Raw genomic sequence first — 19356 nt, 5'->3', positions numbered from 1 at the left:
GCAACAAAGTACCCTTCAGGAAAGCCTTACAGAGTCTAGGTGCCATTAGGCTAGGTTCGTCTGCGACATGAAAGGTAGAAATCGCCAACTGGACTTTAATGGTTGTGGCAGCTGAACCCTGGTTGAAAAGCATAGAAAGGAACTCCAATACTGACAAGATTGGAGCTGTGTAAGGGTCAATCTTTTTGGCATATGCCCAGATGAAAAACCTCTTCCATTTGCTGTAATAAATCTTCTTGGTCGAAGGCTTATGAGAGGAAGATAGAACATGAACCACCTCCGGCGAAAATTGGTGAAGCCTAACTAATGACGGAAGTGGAGTAGCCAAGCTGTCAACCAGAGAGAGTCTGAAGAGAGGGATGGAGCTGCCCTGACATGTGAGTCAGTAAGTCTGGTTGTGGGTCCAAAATCCAAGGAGCGTCCATGAGATAAGAGAAAGGGGTACCAAATTTGACGAGGCCACTGTGGAGCAATCAGAATCATTTTGCTTCCCAAGGATTGCGCTTTCTGAATAACCTTTGACAGCAAGGGAACCAGAGGGAAGGCATAGTAGACGGGAGGGCCAATCATGGACTAGAGCGTCCCTGGGCGACTCCCCCTGAGGGGGGATAAGGGTGAAGTAGCTGCTGCATTTGGCATTGAGGGGGCTGGCAAAAAGGTCGCAGCACGGCTGACCCCAACTGCGGAAAATCTGCTCCGCAACTTGACAGTTCAGGGACCACTCGTGAGGCATCAGAATAGCTCTGCTTAGCCTGTCTGCGATCACACTGGACTTCCCCGGAATGTGCGTTGCTACCAGAAAAAGCTGGGAAGACACTGCCCACTGCCACACTCGCATGGCCTCTCTGCAAAGGGGATACGACTTGGTTCCTCCCTGTTTGTTCAGGTACCATACCATACCACCGACATATTTTCTAAGTGGATTGCAATAGTCCCGAGAGGAAGAAAGCTCTGAAGTGCTTGCAACACTAGCAGCAATGCTCTCATCTCCAGTACATTGTTATGCAGATGCATCTCGTGCTCTTGCCACGTGCCTTGGACTGTCCTGCCTAGATAATGCCCCCCCACCCCATCTGGGAGGCATCTGTGGTCACCGTGGCAACCGGAGGTGAAGGAACGAAGGGCTTTCCCACACTGAGGTTATTGGTGTGAAGCCACCAACTGAGATCCTGTTTGCACCTGTCTGAGTAGAATAGGATGAGAATGTGGAAGACGTTGAAGAGACCACTGGGCAAAGAGTAGCCACTGAAGGACCCTCATATGTAACCTTGCCAGGTGGACTAACACAATCGTAGCAGCCAAAGTCCCCAACAATTGGAGGACCAACCTTGCCTTCACTCTTCTCAGAGGGAGCAAGGAGTAAACCTGGTGTTGTAGGACTCATTCTTTCCTGTGGTAGAAACGCCAGCAGGACGACGGTGTCTAATTCGGTACCTATAAAAAGTGACACGCTGCGAGGGCAACAAGCTAGATTTTTCCCAGTTCAAGGTGATGCCCAACTGTTGACATAGGTTGATAGTAGCATCTCTGGTCTGAAGTAGCAGATGCCTGGTGGTGGCAGTAAGGAGCCAGTCGTCCAGGTATGGAAACACTTGGAATCCCTGACGTCTCAAGTGAGCAGTCACCACTGCCATGCATTTGCTAAACACCCTGGGGGCTGTGGTGAGACCAAAGGGCAGGGCTCGAAACTGAAAGTGACCGGCTCCCAGCCGGAAGCATAGGTGATTTCTGATGTCCTGTCCATCTTTATGTGGTAGTAAGCATCCTTGAGGTTGATGGAGCACATCCACACTTCTTTTCCCAACAATGGGAGAATAGATTGCAATGTGACCATTCAGAACTTGGACTTCTTCACGTGGAGGTTCAAGCATTTGAGATCCAAGATGGGTCTCAGGTCCCCTGTTTTTTTCGGCACCAAAAAGAATCTGGAGTAAAGTCCCTAATCTCATCTGGTCTGAGGGGACAGGCTGGATGGCTCCTTTTTCTAGCAGCTTTATAACCTCTGAAGCTGCAGAATTCCTTTGATTGGGTGGAACATCTGGGATTCTTTTGATTGGTGGGGGGGGGGGAAGGTAATGTGACATCCTCCGGAAATTATTTTAATACCCACTGGTCCTGGGTGATGTCTTGCCAGACTTCTGGGTATAGTGAAATGTGACCCCCGACTGGCTCCGGAAACGCGCAGTCGGGCCTCCCATCAGGAGCGCTGGTAGGGAGAACCATGAAAGGAATCAGTCTCCCTGGTCAAGCGGGCCTCCTCTGCCTCTAGGGCGGCGTCTACCCGTTACTACCCTCTCCCCTGCCTCTGGAGGGGAATCACTTTGTGCGTCATGAAAAAGCCTCTGCAATTTCTTGAATCACATTTTCCCACTCTTCTGGACCTTGGGATAAGGTCTAGAAGGCATGGCAAAACGGACTCCCACGGCAGACAGAGTTTTTCCCTCTTGCTCGCACCTAGTGAGAGTGTCTTTCACCTTGGTTCCGAACAACAAGGAACCATCAAACGGGGCGTTGGTGAATGTAGACTTGAAGGCCTCCGCGAAATTATAGAGGCGCATCCAGGAGTGCCTCCTGAGAGAAACTCCGGAACTCGCTGCCCTACTCGCTCCTTCGGCTGAGTAAGAGATCAGCCTCATGGACGAGTTAGCAATAGAATTTAGGGTAGACATCTGAGCGTTGACTTTCCGAGCCACTGCGTCAGAAACGTTACCCTGCAGAGCATCTCCCAGCTCTTTCAGGAAGTCTCCTTGGAGCCGTGTAAAATGTGAGAAGTAATTCAGCGACCGCAGTGTAAAGGCCGCTGAAGAAAACGTACGCTTCCCATACCGGTCCATGGTCTGAGACTCCTTGTTAGGGGGATGGACGATAGATGAAGTCTCAGCCAGTTCCTTCTTGGTGGCCGCTGCCACCACCATGGCATCTACTGGGATGCCCTTCATGAGAAACTCTTTGTCAGAGGGGGCGGACAGAAATTTGTTGCGTCTCCTGGGGACTGGTTCCACAGTGTCAGGGGTTTCCCACACCCCCCAACAAACTAGATCCAGGAGCTCGAAGGGTGGAGAGCTGAGCCCCAAAGGCCTTCAGGAACACCGACTCCTCCTTGGAGGGGGGTTTACAGGGCCAGTTGTCTCTCCGTTTCAAGATCTCTAGGATATCAGAGAAATATATCCTCAGGGGACGACTTGGGGGACCCCTCTGAAACCTCGAGGTCCATGTCTGATGCGAGAGACTCTTTCTGGGAGTCGATGTGCTTCCTCTTGCACATTCTTTTTTTGGGTGGCTCCTCATGCAAAAACTCTGGGGGGCCCTCAGAAATTTGGGGACCACTCATGGAGGTATCCTGAGGCCTTGGGTCTCCGCTGTCCAAAGATAGAGGGCGATCAGAGACTGATACTGGAGATGGAGGGGGCAGGGTATCAGTACTATATGATGCAGCTGAGGACCTGGCCAGCACGCTCCGCATGACTTTGAAAGCTGGTCCCCCCCGGCTCCGAGGATCGACCAACCATGGAAGACCTCGGAGCAGAAGGGGCAAGGTCCGAAGCAAGGGTCAGGCTTACCTGAGCCGAAGCACCGAGAGGGAGGCTAAGAGCCAAAGAGCGTCCCCGAGACCTCCCCCTTGGGTCCGACCGAGGAACCATGAGTCCTGGGACCCTGTGGACAGAGCAGACTGAATCAGAGCCGATAAGCCAGGATGGGCTATCGGAGCAGACCTAAAAGCATCAGACGGCGCTGACCACTCTGGCTCCGAAGGCTGAGATGTGCCTGGAGGAGGAATCGACGATGGATGGGTGACGGGCTCCAGAGCCGACTGGGCTGGAGCCGAAAGCAATTTAGCCACCACCAGTGATTGAAGCAGTCTCTGTACCACTCTATCCACATCAGATAGTGTCCTGGAGGACCTAGAGGACAAGGTAGGCGATCTAGACCCCCTCTCTGAAGGAGACCTGCAAGGAGGAGAAACCGGTCTGAAAACTGGAGACCGGCTCCGAACCAGTATCTCAGACACTGGCTCCGAGAAGCTGGAAGCCGATGTAAGTTCCGTCGATTGACAAGCTTCCTTCGGCACCGAAGACAGTGGAGCCAAGGATGCCACAGTAGATTGAGTAACTTTCTCCGGAGGCTCCGATAAGACAAATGGAGCCGGAGACTGTTTTTTTTTTTTGCTTTGGATGTTTAGTCTCTTTTAGAGGGAGAGGGACTTAGCACTAGAAGACCTCTCCAAATCTTCCTCGAAAGAGTGTTTCAGTAGTCCCTTCAGAATTAGTTTGTTCTTCCTTTCTTGAAAAACACGAGGGCTGAATGCATGACGGAATGCACAAGACTCCTGAAGGTGTACAGCCCCCAAACAATAAACACAGAGTGCCCATCAGTAATTGACATCTTGTACCCACATTTACTACATTTTTTTAAAACCTGAAGGCTTATGTTCTTTTGTATCCTTAGACATGGTTGGCAGGATACTAACACAACACAACAGAGAATTGACACCAGCAACAAGCGCGGGAACTAAACTAAGAAAAACTACAGCCACTACACAAGGACCTCTAACTCAAACAGTCCTGACAGGAAAACAAGGGGAAGGACTAGGTCCTCTAACTTAAATGGCCCTAGTTCTGAGGGGATAGGTACCTAAAACAAAACAAAACAAAACAAAAAAAAAAAAAAAAAAAAAGGAGCACAGAAGGGAAAAACAGATAACCAAGGGAGGACTAGGTCCTTTAACTAAAACGGGCCTAGCCCATTGGGAGATAGCTGATGGGATTACCAGACAAAAAGTAGACAAATACCACAAAGGCGCACAAAAAATACTTTCACAAAGCAACTACACACACACCTATCTATGAAAATAGCTTTTGGATCAAAATTTTAGTCAAGAAGACAAAAAGTTATACTTGGCCACAGCCAAGAGCGAGACCACGTCTGAGCTTTCCGACGGCAAACGAGATCTGGGGAAAGGGAGCAGTGCAGCATGGGATACCTCTTAGACCAGCCAATTGAAAGACTTCGAGCTAGAGTATGGCCGAGTCGGAGCAGAGGTTCGGCTCCGAACCCACGGGTAAGAATGTAGGCAAGATTGGACTACATAACATCCAGACTTTGCCACCATACTGACCTTATTTACTTACCCAGGCAAGATAGGATATTTATTTAGTCCTAACTTCAATATTTTTTTGAACCAATAGTAAATGGTCTACACAAAGACCATACTAAAATCTATATAAAACTGCATCAGCCTGCAGGATACCCACAGCTTCCACTGTTCTAGTAAGAAAGCGGTGAATGGCCTTTTGTGTTGAATACTCTTATATGCAAAGCTATTAACATTTAGAAATCCCGGTAAGACTACTGAACAGGCCTGCACTAAGTCAGCTATATGTATATGAATTTCATTTCTGTAACTTGAACAATCTTACCATAAAACCCTTTCCCTTGTATACAAAGGGACCATGAAAGTGACTTTCCACACATCTGGCAGTGGGTCCTTATTAGTCAAATGTGGAAGATGCTGCATGTGCATTTCTTCCAAGCTGTCGCACTCTGATTCTTCCTATGATAGCCATAGGAAAAAAGGGCACTTGCGTATTACTGCAACCAGGTTCCAAACAACTCACTCTTGATATTTTCAGACGCCCTTCAAGCAACCAGGAGCCAAATGTGTCTTTTTTCTTCTGCATTACTTTAGGAAAGACAAGAGTTTCATAACCATTTGACATTGCCGTACATGTGTTTGGCGGCAACTTTACAAGGTGGTGAATGTGATAGTTATAACATCGCCCTCGTTCTTTTTTTAAATTTTTTTTTCTTTCCATCGGGTCCAAGCTTATGTGCCAGCCGCCTTTGGCATGACACATTAAACAGTGGATCGATGTGGTACAGAAAATGTTAACTCCAGTGGATGTCAAATGGCACTTTCCAAAATATACTAGATAGATTTCCCTGAGACATGGACAAATGCTACCTACTTAGTATGAATACCATGTCAGGTCTGCCATGAAAAAAGGACTCTGACCTACTGGGACTAATGTGGTCAACAGACAGTAAATACATATCTGGAGAGTCGGTTGTATTTATAGTTACCTTGTCAAATGAATTGTAACTACCTACATTCTTTAAAAATTAGACAGCCCCCAAGAAGTAATTACCAACAGTAAACCACTTTCCCCCTTACACACAAAAGCTACCTTTAATTTCATTTTAGTCAGCTAGCCAACTGCATGTTTGGGGATGGTAGAAAGAATTTTGGATGCCACACTTACTTCCATAGTCATTACTTGCACCATGCACATCAGAAAGTTTTCTGCTTTTTGAAACTTCAATGAAACTGCTTTATAGTTGCTGTACTTGTAGCTCAATTTGTGGTAGCTACATATTAACGCATACGTCATCTTTCTAACAGAAAGGAATACATTGGCCCCCAGTTGCAAAAATATGCAAGTAACTGAAAAACGTTTCAGCAAAGAGAACCCTGCTATCTAAGACTTTCTTCCCAAAGAAATTTAAAATTAATCCAGTTATATATGCTTCAGATTCAAAACTATCAAAATTTCAGAACTATAAGCATCACTGCTTCAAGGTCAATGGTTGACTACACTCCTCTTGTTTACACCACTGCACTACTGTACCAAAGCTCAGAGTCTCACTCAGATATCACCGCCATATAGTCCACCTTTTTAATGTTATTACAGCTCAATCCAGATTTATGCTGTATTCTCATTTTGCAAGTCTCCCCAACAAGAAATACCCTGCTGCTGCTACTATGAATACTGTTCCTATCAACTGTTTTACTATGTAAAGGAACTGTTAATATCTAATGTAAAACTTTATAAACTCTATTGTTTAATACCATATGTGGAGGTCTTACTATATTGCAATTACATTGGACTGTCTCTTTCTGCTATTACAATGCATGTTCTACTTCGCTCATTTCAAGGCTTCTTGTGTTCCTTTGAGATAATTTTATTAGGATTCCTTAGGCTTCTGAGATCTGCATGGGAGGAGGGGGCCTCTACACATCTCTGAACCATTAACTAACTTTGGAGGGATTTTCTATGCACTAAACCATGACATTAAAGCTCTGCATACAGATTAAAAACTCTATGCATACAGATTACTTTTGGTTATAATGAAAGGTGCCAAAACAAATTCTGGATCTGTAACTGCAGAAAGTGGAAGGCTGTCTGAAGACTTGACTACAAAATGATTTACAACAAGCAAACAGAAAGTGATGGGGATGTTACAGATGAGACAGATTGGAATAACATTCTGGATCTGTAACTGCAGAAAGTGGAAGGCTGTCTGAAGACTTGACTACAAAATGATTTACAAGCAGCAAACAGAAAGTGATGGGTATGTTACAGATGAGACAGATTGGAATAACATTCCCCCTGCAAGTTATGCCATGCAACAGATCACTCTTCAAACATAGCCTGGACAAGTGTATGGGTACTCAAATTTACCCAGGGAAAGTTTAGCCTAGCCCTCCCGAAGAGGGATGGTTCAGCCTGAGGGTGGGTATTGGTAACTCAGTAGTCACAAGACTAAGCTGCCTTGTAACAACTACATAAATGCTAACATGACCAACATAAAATCAATTGGAAACAAAAGCAAAAACTCTCAGGTTAAGTCTACAGCTAAGAAAAATTACACCACCACAATAAATAAATAAATAAATAAACAAATAAATAAATAAAAAGTTTCTCCTTGAAGCAGCAGGGGATGCATTATTCAGCATCATCTCAAATTAATTTTGTTACACAAAGTAATTTATTGAAGATGGGAAGCAAACTCAGAAAAACAGGAGTCTACCAAGTTATCCTAAATCAGTCCCAACTGTCCCTGCAGCTGGCACACAGACTCAGATTACACCAAAACTATTTACACTGCTATGATCCAGATAACAGATACAATGTGCATGCAAGTCCCATAGAAAAAAGCAAAAGTTCTGCTTAAACTGTTAGCAATGCCACTTAATAAAAGTTATCAAAGTTATGCAAATTTGAAGTAAAAAACACCCACAAAGAATGCATTGACAACAGAAAACAAAACATTTCAGTATGCATTTTCCTATAAAGTTTCACTGGCACAGCCTTTTTTAAAAGTTAATTTCTGAATATATAGGGTAGCTGGGGGGTAAGGTTAATCAAAGGAGCCACAATTGCAAACCATAAAGATGATAAAGCTGAAATCCTTACTTCTAAGCTACAACTAAACCCTAATAAATCAATCTATATAATCTGTATCTACCTACCTCCTGGCAACAATTACACTACAATTGAGAAAATCCTAAGTTGGATATCTTCTTCCTACCTACAAGAAACAATCATTTTAGGAGACTTTAATTGTGATTGGTCCTCTGTCAACACAAATAATCCTTCATCTCATATTAATCTTCATGGCTTTACTCAATCAATAATCCCACAAGAATCAATAAACCCAATAACAAAGAAAGTATTCTAGATTGGATTCTTACTAACGAACAGCAACAAACATATACAGTAGGAACTTTGCCTGATGATGTAAGTGATCATTCCTTAACTTACATCATAAGACAAAAGAGTGACATTATACCCCTACCTACAGGGTCTCCCGTAGCAATAAACACTTCAATCCATTATTATTCCAAAATGAACTAAAAGCCTGTAACTGGAATCTTCTAAAAACCCTAACTCTTGAAGATGCTATCAAATATTTCAATACCAAATTCCTATCAATCCTAGACCAACATGCTCCAAAACGATCTATCAGAGTTGAATCTAAACCTGCCCCCTGGCTGTCCAAAGAGACAAGACAAAAAATACTACTTAGAATAAATCTTGGGCTAAATGGAGATCTACAAAAACTACTTTAGACAGTTAAGAAATAGCACTAAAAAGCTGTTTTTTTTAGATAAAAAGAACTATTACTGTAAATTACAGCAAACTCATCATAACAACCCCAAATGGTTCTGGTCAACCTTAAATTTGCTCTAGTACACCTTCCCCTTTAGGGGCCGAAAAGAATACCTCACATCAAACTGCCAATGCCTTTAATTCCTTTTTCCCCAGACACCATTAATTCACTAGCGAGTCAACTCACAATAGACAAATCTAACCTTCCCACCTGTACATCTGCTAATCTCCCTATATTCCAACTACAACCCATCTCTACTTCCTACATCCTAAAACTCATCCAAAACCTCAAACCTTGTACCCCATCTGCAGATAAGTTACCATCTGTATACCTTCAAAAAGCAGCTGAAGCAGTTGCTTATCCCATATCCCTCCTTATAAACAGAACCATCAATGAAGGAATCATCCCTGCTATCTGGAAAATTTCCCACATAATCCCTTTACATAAAGGAGGTAGCTCAAATGAGTATTCTAACTACAGGTCTATACCACTCTTATCACCCTTAGCAAAAATTATGGAGAAATGTATTCATCAGCTAATGCACCACTTAACGCAATATAACTTAGTAGCCAACTGCCAAAATGGCTTTAGGCCATTTCATAGCACTACAACAGCTCTCCTATCTTTTAGCGAGTGTATCAATAGAAACCGCAATAATAGTATCCTGTCATCAGCACTCTTTATAGACCTGTCAAAAGCCTTTGACATGGTAAACCACAATATGCTCATAAAAACCCTTGAATCTCTCTCTCCAGATACCAAAGCTATTCAATGGTTCACTTCCTACCTTAGTAACAGGCAACAGGCAGTTCTCTGGGATAACACACTTTCATCCCTTCTCCCAGTCTCTCGAGTCCCACAGGGTTCCATCCTAGGACCTCTCCTCTTCACTTTATTCATAAATGACTTACATGTAGCAATACCTCAAGCTACATGTATTCAATATGCAGATGACTCAACACTTACATGCTCTGCTAACACCTCCTCTGAACTACAAACCTTAAGACAGAATGTATTTAGCACAGTTGAGGCATGGTTCTTGAAACGCTGCCTCCTTTTGAATGCCAAAAAAAACAAACTCCTGCTCTTCAGGCCTAATAGTAAGTCCCCCCTCATAGACTTCTCTATTACTTCCAGCAATGGCACACATATAGCCCCTGACTCTACCACTAAGCTGTTAGGTATTATAATTGACAATAACCTCACTTTTGATAATCACATTAATAACACTATTAAAACTGTAAATAGAAAACTCGGCTCCTTATATAGAATTAAAACCTTTTTAACTCCACAGGCCAAAATTACACTCGCTCACTCTCATCTTATTTCCACTCTTCTTTACGCTTCACCCATATACACTAACCTAAAGAAAAGTAACCTCACTAAACTAGCAAATGCATACAATAGCATTGCTAGATTTGCTACCGCAAACCCATTTAGAACTCACCACTGTCAGAATCTACAACTAAACTGGCTAGGATGGAGCCTCTACGGACCCTGGAAACTATCGCCCCATAAGCCTGACTAGCTTAGTCTGCAAGGCTATGGAGAGGATCATCATGGAGCTCATAAACAAAGACATTGGGGACCTACAGACACTAGATCCTACCCAGTTCGGCTTTGTCAAGGGCAGATCCTGCCTTTTGAACCTGGTTGACTTCTTCAAAAGTCACCAAAGCCATAGATGAAGGGAAGGTAGTCCACACAGCTTATCTGGACCTTGCAAAGGCATTTGACACAATACCCCACTCGTGCATCATAGATAAGCTATCCAGCTTAAATATAAACCCCTGTGTCACAAGATGGGTCGCAAACTGGACCTTGCAAAGGCATTTGACACAATACCCCACTCGGGCATCATAGATAAGCTATCCAGCTTAAATATAAACCCCTGTGTCACAAGATGGGTCGCAAACTGGCTCAAAGACAGAACCCACAGAGTGAGAGTTGCTGGAGCCATGTCAGACTCGAAACCAGTCACAAGTGGCGTCCCACAGGGTTCTGTCCTGGGACCACTTGTTCGGTATATACTTTTCCGAGGTACAGGCAAACGTGGGAGGACTATGGCTCACCAAGTTCGCAGACGACGGCAAACTGGGCGCCATAATCAACTCTCCAGCTGACACAAACATCCTTCAAAAAGGTCTCACAGAGACAGATAACTGGTGCCAGCGCCATGGTCTAAAGCTAAATGCCAAAAAATGTATAGTCATACCCTTTGGCAAAAACAATGTGCCCACAAATTACCACATAGGCGGAAACCCATTAAGTACAGAGAAAGTTATTAGGGACCTGGGGACCCAAGTTGATAGCAATCTCTCCTTTGAAAACCACATTGCCAAAGTGGTTAGAAAGACCTTCTACATAGCCCACCTCATCACGAAGGGTTTCACATCTAGATCAAGAGAGGTAATCATGCCCCTTTATTCATCCCTCATCAGGCCCATCATAGAATACAATGCCCCTTTTGGGATGTATCTTACCAGACACCTGCAGCAATTAGAAAGACCCCAAAAGTATCTCACCAAGAGGATCAAGGGCCTCAAACAGATGCCATATGCTGCTCGGTTAAAAAACTCCAGCTCTACTCAGTTGCATACCGCCTACTTCGAGGCGATCTATGCCTGACATACAAAGCTATGTCAAATCCAGAATTAATGGACATGCTCCACCTCAGTAAATCTAAATCCCTTAGAGCCACACGCTCGATGGACTTGAACCTCAGCACAGAAATAAATAGAACTTGCTGGAGGGACAGGTTCATAACCCAGAGACTCCCTTCGCTCTGGAACAGAATTCCAGTTCATGTGAGGCAGAGCACCTCACTGAATCTCTTCAAGAATCTCGATAGGTGGATGGGGGATTGTAGGTTTGTCCCAGGGATTACTCCCGTGTCACTATTAGACAGAGGCACAGTAAACTAAACCTTAAAGGGCACAGTATACTCAAATCAAGGGGTGGCGTAAGCCATACAGAATCGGGCTAGGCTTATAATTGCCTCAGGGCAGATAGCCTAGTATGAACCTATGAACCTATGAACTAAAAAATGCGCTATTACTCTCCCAACTTACATTTGTTCATAGGATATTTTACCAACCAAAAAATACCCCTATACTTTCTGACCTTATTTCTCCCTATTCTAACCTAAATTCATTACGCTCCTCTAATAAACTTCTTGTGAAGCTAACTAAGTCCAATAACATAGCAGGCGACTCACTGTTCTCCAACACCATAGGTAAATACTGGAATCTTCTACCTACCACTCTAACTTCTACTTCGTCACCCTTCCTCTTTAAACAAAAGCTCAAACATCATCTAAAAACACTCTGGCTATGCCCATGCATCAATCCCGACTAATCTTATGATTCTACTAATTACTCTTCTCTTAATCACCCTCTCTTACCTCTCTCTACTTAGTCCCCTTGAACAGACAATCTCTAAAACACCCTTGTTAAATTAGCCTCTGATATGAATTAATATAGAACTCTGTATGGTTTATATTTACTTAATCAATTATACTCTTCATGTATGTTTTACTAAAGTATAACTCCCCTATCTTGTACTGTAAATAAAAATTAGAGTAAGTGTCCTTCCCAGTATATATTTTCAACTAGTATAATCTAGATTGAACCTTATTTCTGTTTGTATTTTACTAACTACTTACTTTCTTTATGTAAATGACTTGTTTGTATTAACTTCAATGTGGAGCTTTTCTCCCCAGGCCTCTGCTGAAAATGGAAATGTATCCAGTTGGACTAGCCCGGTAAACAAATGTAAAATAAATAAATAAAATAAAATAAAGGGTAACTAAATTACCCAAGAAAAACAGAAAAATATACACATTAAAGCCACTGAAGTCATACAACACATACAAAAAGCATAGGAATTGGAGAGGTAAAATTATTTTACAAATGAGGACGTAAACAAACAGTATATGGAAACGAAGCTGCTGTCTACCATAACAACTAAACAGTTTACTAGACATGAAATCACAAACGAGTAAGACACTTTAATGCAAAAGCAGTCAGCAGAAAGCAAGGTAACAGACAATTACTCAGATTAAGAAATTTAAAATAAACTCCTTCGCTCAACGCTTTCCGGAATTCATAAACTCCAATACCCTGGATCAACTTACCCACACCCCCACCAGGGGCAACAATATCCTAGATCTAGTCATTACCAACATGAGTGACCGGTGTTCCACACCTTATGTCAATGCCTCATTGGTCCAATCAGACCATAAGCTAATTACCCTAGATATCCATAACCTGCCCCATTAAGAAAACCACGGTAATACATTTCTCCAAAGCCAACTTCATGTTTCTTAAGACAGAAGTGGTGAACTTCATGACACCCATGCAGATGGACAATACAGTTACGACTACTGAATCCTACACAACTGCACTTTATAAGCACTTACACGAGTGCATGGATCGTGCTATCCAAAACAGAACCAAGATGCTATCCTCCAAAAAAGGAAGCCAATCTGGTGGACCCCTGCCCTAAACAAACTGTACAACAGAAGGAAGAAACTGTTGCAAAAAAAGAGTAAAATCCCATGAGTGGAGGAGCTCCCTGGTCAGCCTCAGTAAGAAGCTGCAATCTCTGATAAAATCCTTCAAAACTAGTCACGAAAACAAAAAAATCGCCACTGATTCTAAAGACAAACACAAAGCATTCTATAGCTATGTCAAGAATCTCAATGGCAACACTCGGACTTGCTCTGAATTACAGCACAAAAGAACCAAATATACAGACCCAACTATTGCCAACATCCTGGCAAATAGGTTCAGTACTAACTTTACCCCCCTCTCACCCCCTAAACAGCCCATCTCTATACCGGAAGAATGCAAAGTTCCTGTAATCACGTCTGCACAGGTAAAAAACACTCTCCAAAGCCAAGAACACAGCTTCCATGGGACCTGACAACATCCCAGGCTGAGTTCTACATGAACTACAGAACGAACTGGCACCCCACCCAAGTACCATGTTTAATCATAGCCTCACCTCAGGCTTTGTGCCCGCTGAATGGCGCACAGCGACAGTTATCCCACTCCACAAGGGGGGAGCCACCATGGACCCCGGGAACAACAGACCCATTAGCCTGACGAGCCTGGTCTACAAGGCCATGGAATGTATCATCATGGAACTTAAAAACAAAGACATTGGTAATCTTCAAACTCTGGACCCCACCCAGTTCGGGTTTGCAAAAGGCAGATCATGTCTCCTAAACCTGATAAACTTCTTTGAAGCAGTCACCAAAGCCGTAGACAAGGGTAAGGTGGTTCACACAGCCTATGTACATCTTGCCAAGGCTTTCGGCACCATACCCCACTCTGGAATTATAGATAAACTCACTAAACTAGGTATAAATCCCTAAGTCACAAGATGGGTTGCCAACTGGCTCACTGACAGAACCCACACTGTGAAAGTAGCAGACTCCAAATCTGACTTCAGACTAGTGACAAGTGGAGTACCACAGGGTTCAGTCCTGGGTACTCTCCTGTTTGGTATCTGCTTCTCTGAAGTACAGGCTAAAATAGAAGGTCTTTGGCTAACGAAGTTCGCAGATGACTGCAAACTAGGAGCCATAATTGAAACTCCTAACAATGTGGACATCCTACAAAAGGGCCTCACTGAGACAGATGCCTGGTGTCAAAGCCATGGCCTCAAGCTCAATGCCAAAAAGTGCACTGTCATCCCCTTTGGTAAAAACTCTGTACCCATCAACTACAACATAGGCGGTAGTATACTTAACACTAAAAGTGTGATGAGACCTTGAGACACAGGTGGACAGTAGTCTCTCCTTTGATAATCACATCGCCACAGTAGTCAGGAAATCCTACGTGGCACACCTCATCACAAAAGGTTTCTCATCCAGGGAAAATAAATAAATAAATAAATAAATAATAATAAAAAAAAAAAAAAAAGAGGTCATTGTTCCCCTCTACTCATCACTCAGACCCGTTATAGAGTACAATGCCCCTTTTGGTATGTGCCTCACAAGACATTTAAAACAACTGGAAAGGTCACAGAAATACCTCACAAAGAGGATAACCGGCCTCACACAGATGCCCTACGCAGACAGCTTTACCCAGTCGCACAAGGCCTACTGAACGGTGATCTCTGCCTAACATAAAAAGCTATGTTAAACCCAGAGCTGTTGGACATGCTCCACTTAAAGAAGTCCCAACCCCTCCAAGCTACACGCTATAGGGACCTAAATCTTGTCACCACAATAAACAGAACATGCCGGAGGGATAAATTCCTGTCCCAGAGACTTCCCATACACTGGAATAAACTACCTATCTATATCAAACAAAGCTCATTAGTACCTTCAAGAAAAATGTTGATAATTGGATGGGAAATAGGAAATTCACCACGGGGATCACTTCTGTGGCTCTGCTCGACAGTTGCAAAGCAAATTAATTTTCTTGGGTGGCAAAAGCCAGGGTACCTTTTTGGCTGGGCTTGTATAGGCCCTAGGGCCGATAGCCTAGTACCTACCTATGTGCTACTACTTAGACTTCAATCATGATGGTACCACCGATATGAACACCGGCAAACTTGCCAAATAACAAAATAATGCTGAACACTACGCTTAAGATTCTGTAGTCAGTTTACAGTTTTTAAAATGAACACCTAAACATATATGCATGCTTTTACACCTAAACCCCAAAACAAATGCATTATACATATACATCCGAAGCTTCCCATGTAAGCAGCAATTTGTTTTCTTGTACAGTAGCTCCGACCGCAAGACTCCAGAGATGCGCCGATGATCACAAGATGCCAAGTTTACTGAAGTACACACCAACATGTACAACCACATGAGACTATGTTGCTTTCATCTTTAAGGAGAGTACTCCAGTCCACATGAACCTGAAGCTACAACTCTTCAAGAGAAAGTAGCTACCAGCTGTGAGAAAAGCAATTCCATTGTGAGCCACATCCATTTACACTAACAAAAATATACCTTCTTCTGGCTTTTCCCGGTTAGGGGTCGCCACAGCAGATCACCTTGTCATCTCATGATTGTCAGTAGAGTTTTACGGTGTCGAGTTGCCAGCCCGGGCCCAAACCTTCCACAGAAGGTACACACATGCACTCACGCCTAGGGCCAATTTAGAATGTCCAATCCACCTGCAGCATGTCTTTGGGATGTGGGAGGAAACCGGAGCACCTGGAGGAGACCCACGCGAACAGAGGGAGAACATGCATACTCCGCACATAAGGCACCCCAGCTGAGGATCGAACCGAAGAACCTCTTGCTGTGAGGCGGCAACGCTAACCAGTGCACAATCCCGTGGAATTTGTCAATAACCAGCACACTTTCACAGCAAAACATCTTTTCCATTGTCAGTATTGCAATCAAAATGCTTTGATTTTGTTGACTGTCAAAGCTTTTTAAAAAAGTGTACTGATTGACAATTACTGCTTTTAAATCTGGTGCAGGATTAAGCAACACTTCAAAATAAAAAGCCAATTCAAACTTAAGGTCAACATTTATGCGCACTACTTTATCATAAAATGTCTTCCAACTGTAAACAACTTCCTCTGTCCTCCAAAAAGCTACTTATAGCAAACTTTATAAAACAATGCTCTTTCATAACAAGGCCTCCACTGAAAATGGGCTCTTTTAGGCCCAGTGGACTTTCCCGGTAAACAAATGCAATTTAATAAAATAAAATAAATATCTCCACAGACAAGAAAAAATAAAATCAACAAAGCAACTTTAAAGCAGCCTTCTAGTGCAATTGCCCAGATTCACCACCCCAGCATCTACTTGGATACAACCCTTAAAAGCAACTTAAATAAAAGTCAGATATAAAATCTGCCAAAAACTGGGAAAAATTGAGCGACTGTGCTACTATTTCCATACATATGTACCCGTCAAAAGAAAGTATTCACACCCCAAATGATACAGTCTTCTCCCCTTTTAAAATTGCTGGTTCACAACACTAAGGTCTTACAAATTTCTATCTACACCAACACTGCTGCTTTACATTTACTTCTACACCAACACTGCTGCTTTACATTTAATTCTTTCCGTGTTTCATAATGCCACTGTTTTACAACATCCCAATCGCAGAGGATAACCAGCAATGCATTACCATTCATCTTCTTTCACATCAACTTCTCTGCACGAGGCACCATGCACAGCTTACCAACAAAATCCCAAATTAGCTCAATGTTCCACTAAACTGCAAAACTGTGGAACCCAACAGTCAAAAAGGAAAATCTATTCCTCTTTTTCAGTTCTCAGGCTATCCTACCAAATCTAACCTCTCCTTAGCATGGTGTAACACACAAAACAAAGCATCCTTAGAAATTAACTTGAAGCAAATTTTAAGGAACAGCAAACTCTGCTGCTTTTAACATAGGTACACCTTCTATTCTGGGTGACCTATGGCTTTTTTTTTTTTACACACTCCCGGTGCATGTACTTCCTCAAATCCATGTACCGAGTTTACTGAATTAATGTAAAATGTTTGCCTTTCAGGACTCATACAAACATGATCTTGCATTACTTTCCTGTGTGTTATACTCTTCGCAGACTTTGGTTCTGGATATCGCTAAAAGGCCCTCTGAGCCAGCTCATCTACCCAAATAAACAAAACTCAACATATTTGTACTTGAAAAAAAAAAAAAATTAATGGAGAAGAAAAGCACAACTAATTTTACATGCAGCTATTTCCCGACAAAGCACATGAACTTTCCCGCTAAATTCTGTAATGTAAGTGATCATCCACCATGCACAAAAATCAAAAGATCATACAACATATTCAAAAACAAAATTAAGAAATCAAAGATAATTCTCAAAAGTAATTAAAAAAAAAAAAAATTAAATGGACTCTGGCACAGGTTATTACTGGCCATAAGACCTATCCAATATGTAATGTAATCCAGCCATTGTCTCAATTCAACTGAAGAAAGTAATCAGTCTTCTCAGAATTTAGTCAAAACCTACACAGTACACATTACTGAATAGCACCCACAAAGGACAGAAAAAGAAACTATGCAATACTGTATGCATCTTTGTTTTGTACATATGTGTTTGAAAATAAAAATATCACAGAAAACAATTCTTCTGTAGTAATGATCACTATACACTTAGCAAAAAAGTTGCCAGCCAAAACAGTTTAACAGTAATCTCAGCAACAAATCTGGGATTTTTTTTACTCAAAATATGAACTAGCACCACACTAGAAAAGAAAAAAAAAGTGTGGTTACATTCTTATTCAATATGCAAAGCTCAAACTAATTGGGTATAAAGAAAGGGAAATCTGTGTCAGACAAGTGTTACTACACCTTCCACATAATAGTTCTAATTTTAGATGTAGTTGGAGGACAGAGAACCAGGACAAGATAATACAAGTTTAAAACACAGGAATTCTTAAAATACATAACTCTTGAAACATTAAAGTAGGCCAACTTTTGTCAATTGCCTACGTTATAAGTGACAATTTAATAAAGATTTTTTTTGATATACAAGAAAGTCGGCTTCTATCAGCACAAAGACCCTAAGTGGCAACAGCTTCTGGACTTCCTGTCTTCAGAAAAACGAAACCACATATGTATACAAGCTTTGCAGCTGTAAGAATAATGCTGCAATAAAGGTATATAACATCCAGCAATCGACATAAACACCGAAGAAAACGTAGGCACCATGGTTTATGTGGACTTTGGTCTGAGCCTTCTTATGGAGGAGGGAGAACAAAAACGGCCAAGACTCAATGCAATTCACCGTACTCATTAGACTGAGTTAGCAACTGTTTAAATAGAACAGACCAACATTTAAAGAACAATTCAGTGGAATGACAGTAGAAAAGTCTACATTTAATTAACAAGCAATACTATACTATAATATATAACTGTTTAAATTTGACAATCCTACCTTGACTCTTCACTGCTGTTATCCAAGGTTTCTTTTTCCTCTTCATGGCTACTATCCATGTTAGTACGTCAAAATTAAAGCAAACAGAAATCCTACAGTAATTAAAGAAAGGTCCCAAAACTCTTAGCACTTGTGATAATATCCTTCTCCAGCAGTTGTGTAAAACTATTTCAGTATGTTACCTGAAATGAGATAAAAAGAAGCGACAATAAATATCAAATACTTGGAATGGCAAATTAATATCACAAATTACCACTTATCTAGGCCTGGCCAAAGCTTTCGACACAATCATTGGGGATCACAGATAAGCTTATTGAGTTAGGTATAAACCCCTACATCCTCAGGTGGATAAACTGGCACAGTGGTAGGACACATGCTGCTCAGAGAGTCAAATCCACTTCTGATAAGAAACTTGTTACTAGTGGAATCCCACAGGGCTCAGTGTTGGGACCCCTACTGTTTAGTATGTGCAAAATTATTATTAAAAAAAAATATATATATATTTTTTTTTTGGTGTACACACACACATATATATATATATATATATATATATATACACACAATAT

General features: G+C 42.2%; 1 protein-coding gene across 1 annotated transcript in view; it reads right to left on the bottom strand.

The window, feature by feature from the left end:
- CHD1 (chromodomain helicase DNA binding protein 1) overlaps positions 1 to 19356 on the bottom strand; it is a gene marked incomplete in the record, with an annotated part of 4694407 nt that overhangs the window by 4584341 nt on the left and 90710 nt on the right. The window contains 1 exon segment of the mRNA XM_044063873.1: positions 18791 to 18972. Coding sequence (XP_043919808.1) covers positions 18791 to 18849 — 59 coding nt within the window.

This window comes from Protopterus annectens, chromosome 2.part2 (genome assembly GCF_019279795.1).
Source record: "Protopterus annectens isolate FY-2018-M chromosome 2.part2, PAN1.0, whole genome shotgun sequence".
Taxonomy (NCBI): Eukaryota; Metazoa; Chordata; order Ceratodontiformes; family Protopteridae; genus Protopterus; species Protopterus annectens.
Note: the sequence above shows the minus strand (reverse complement) of the source record. Positions and strands in the feature narration are given on the sequence as shown.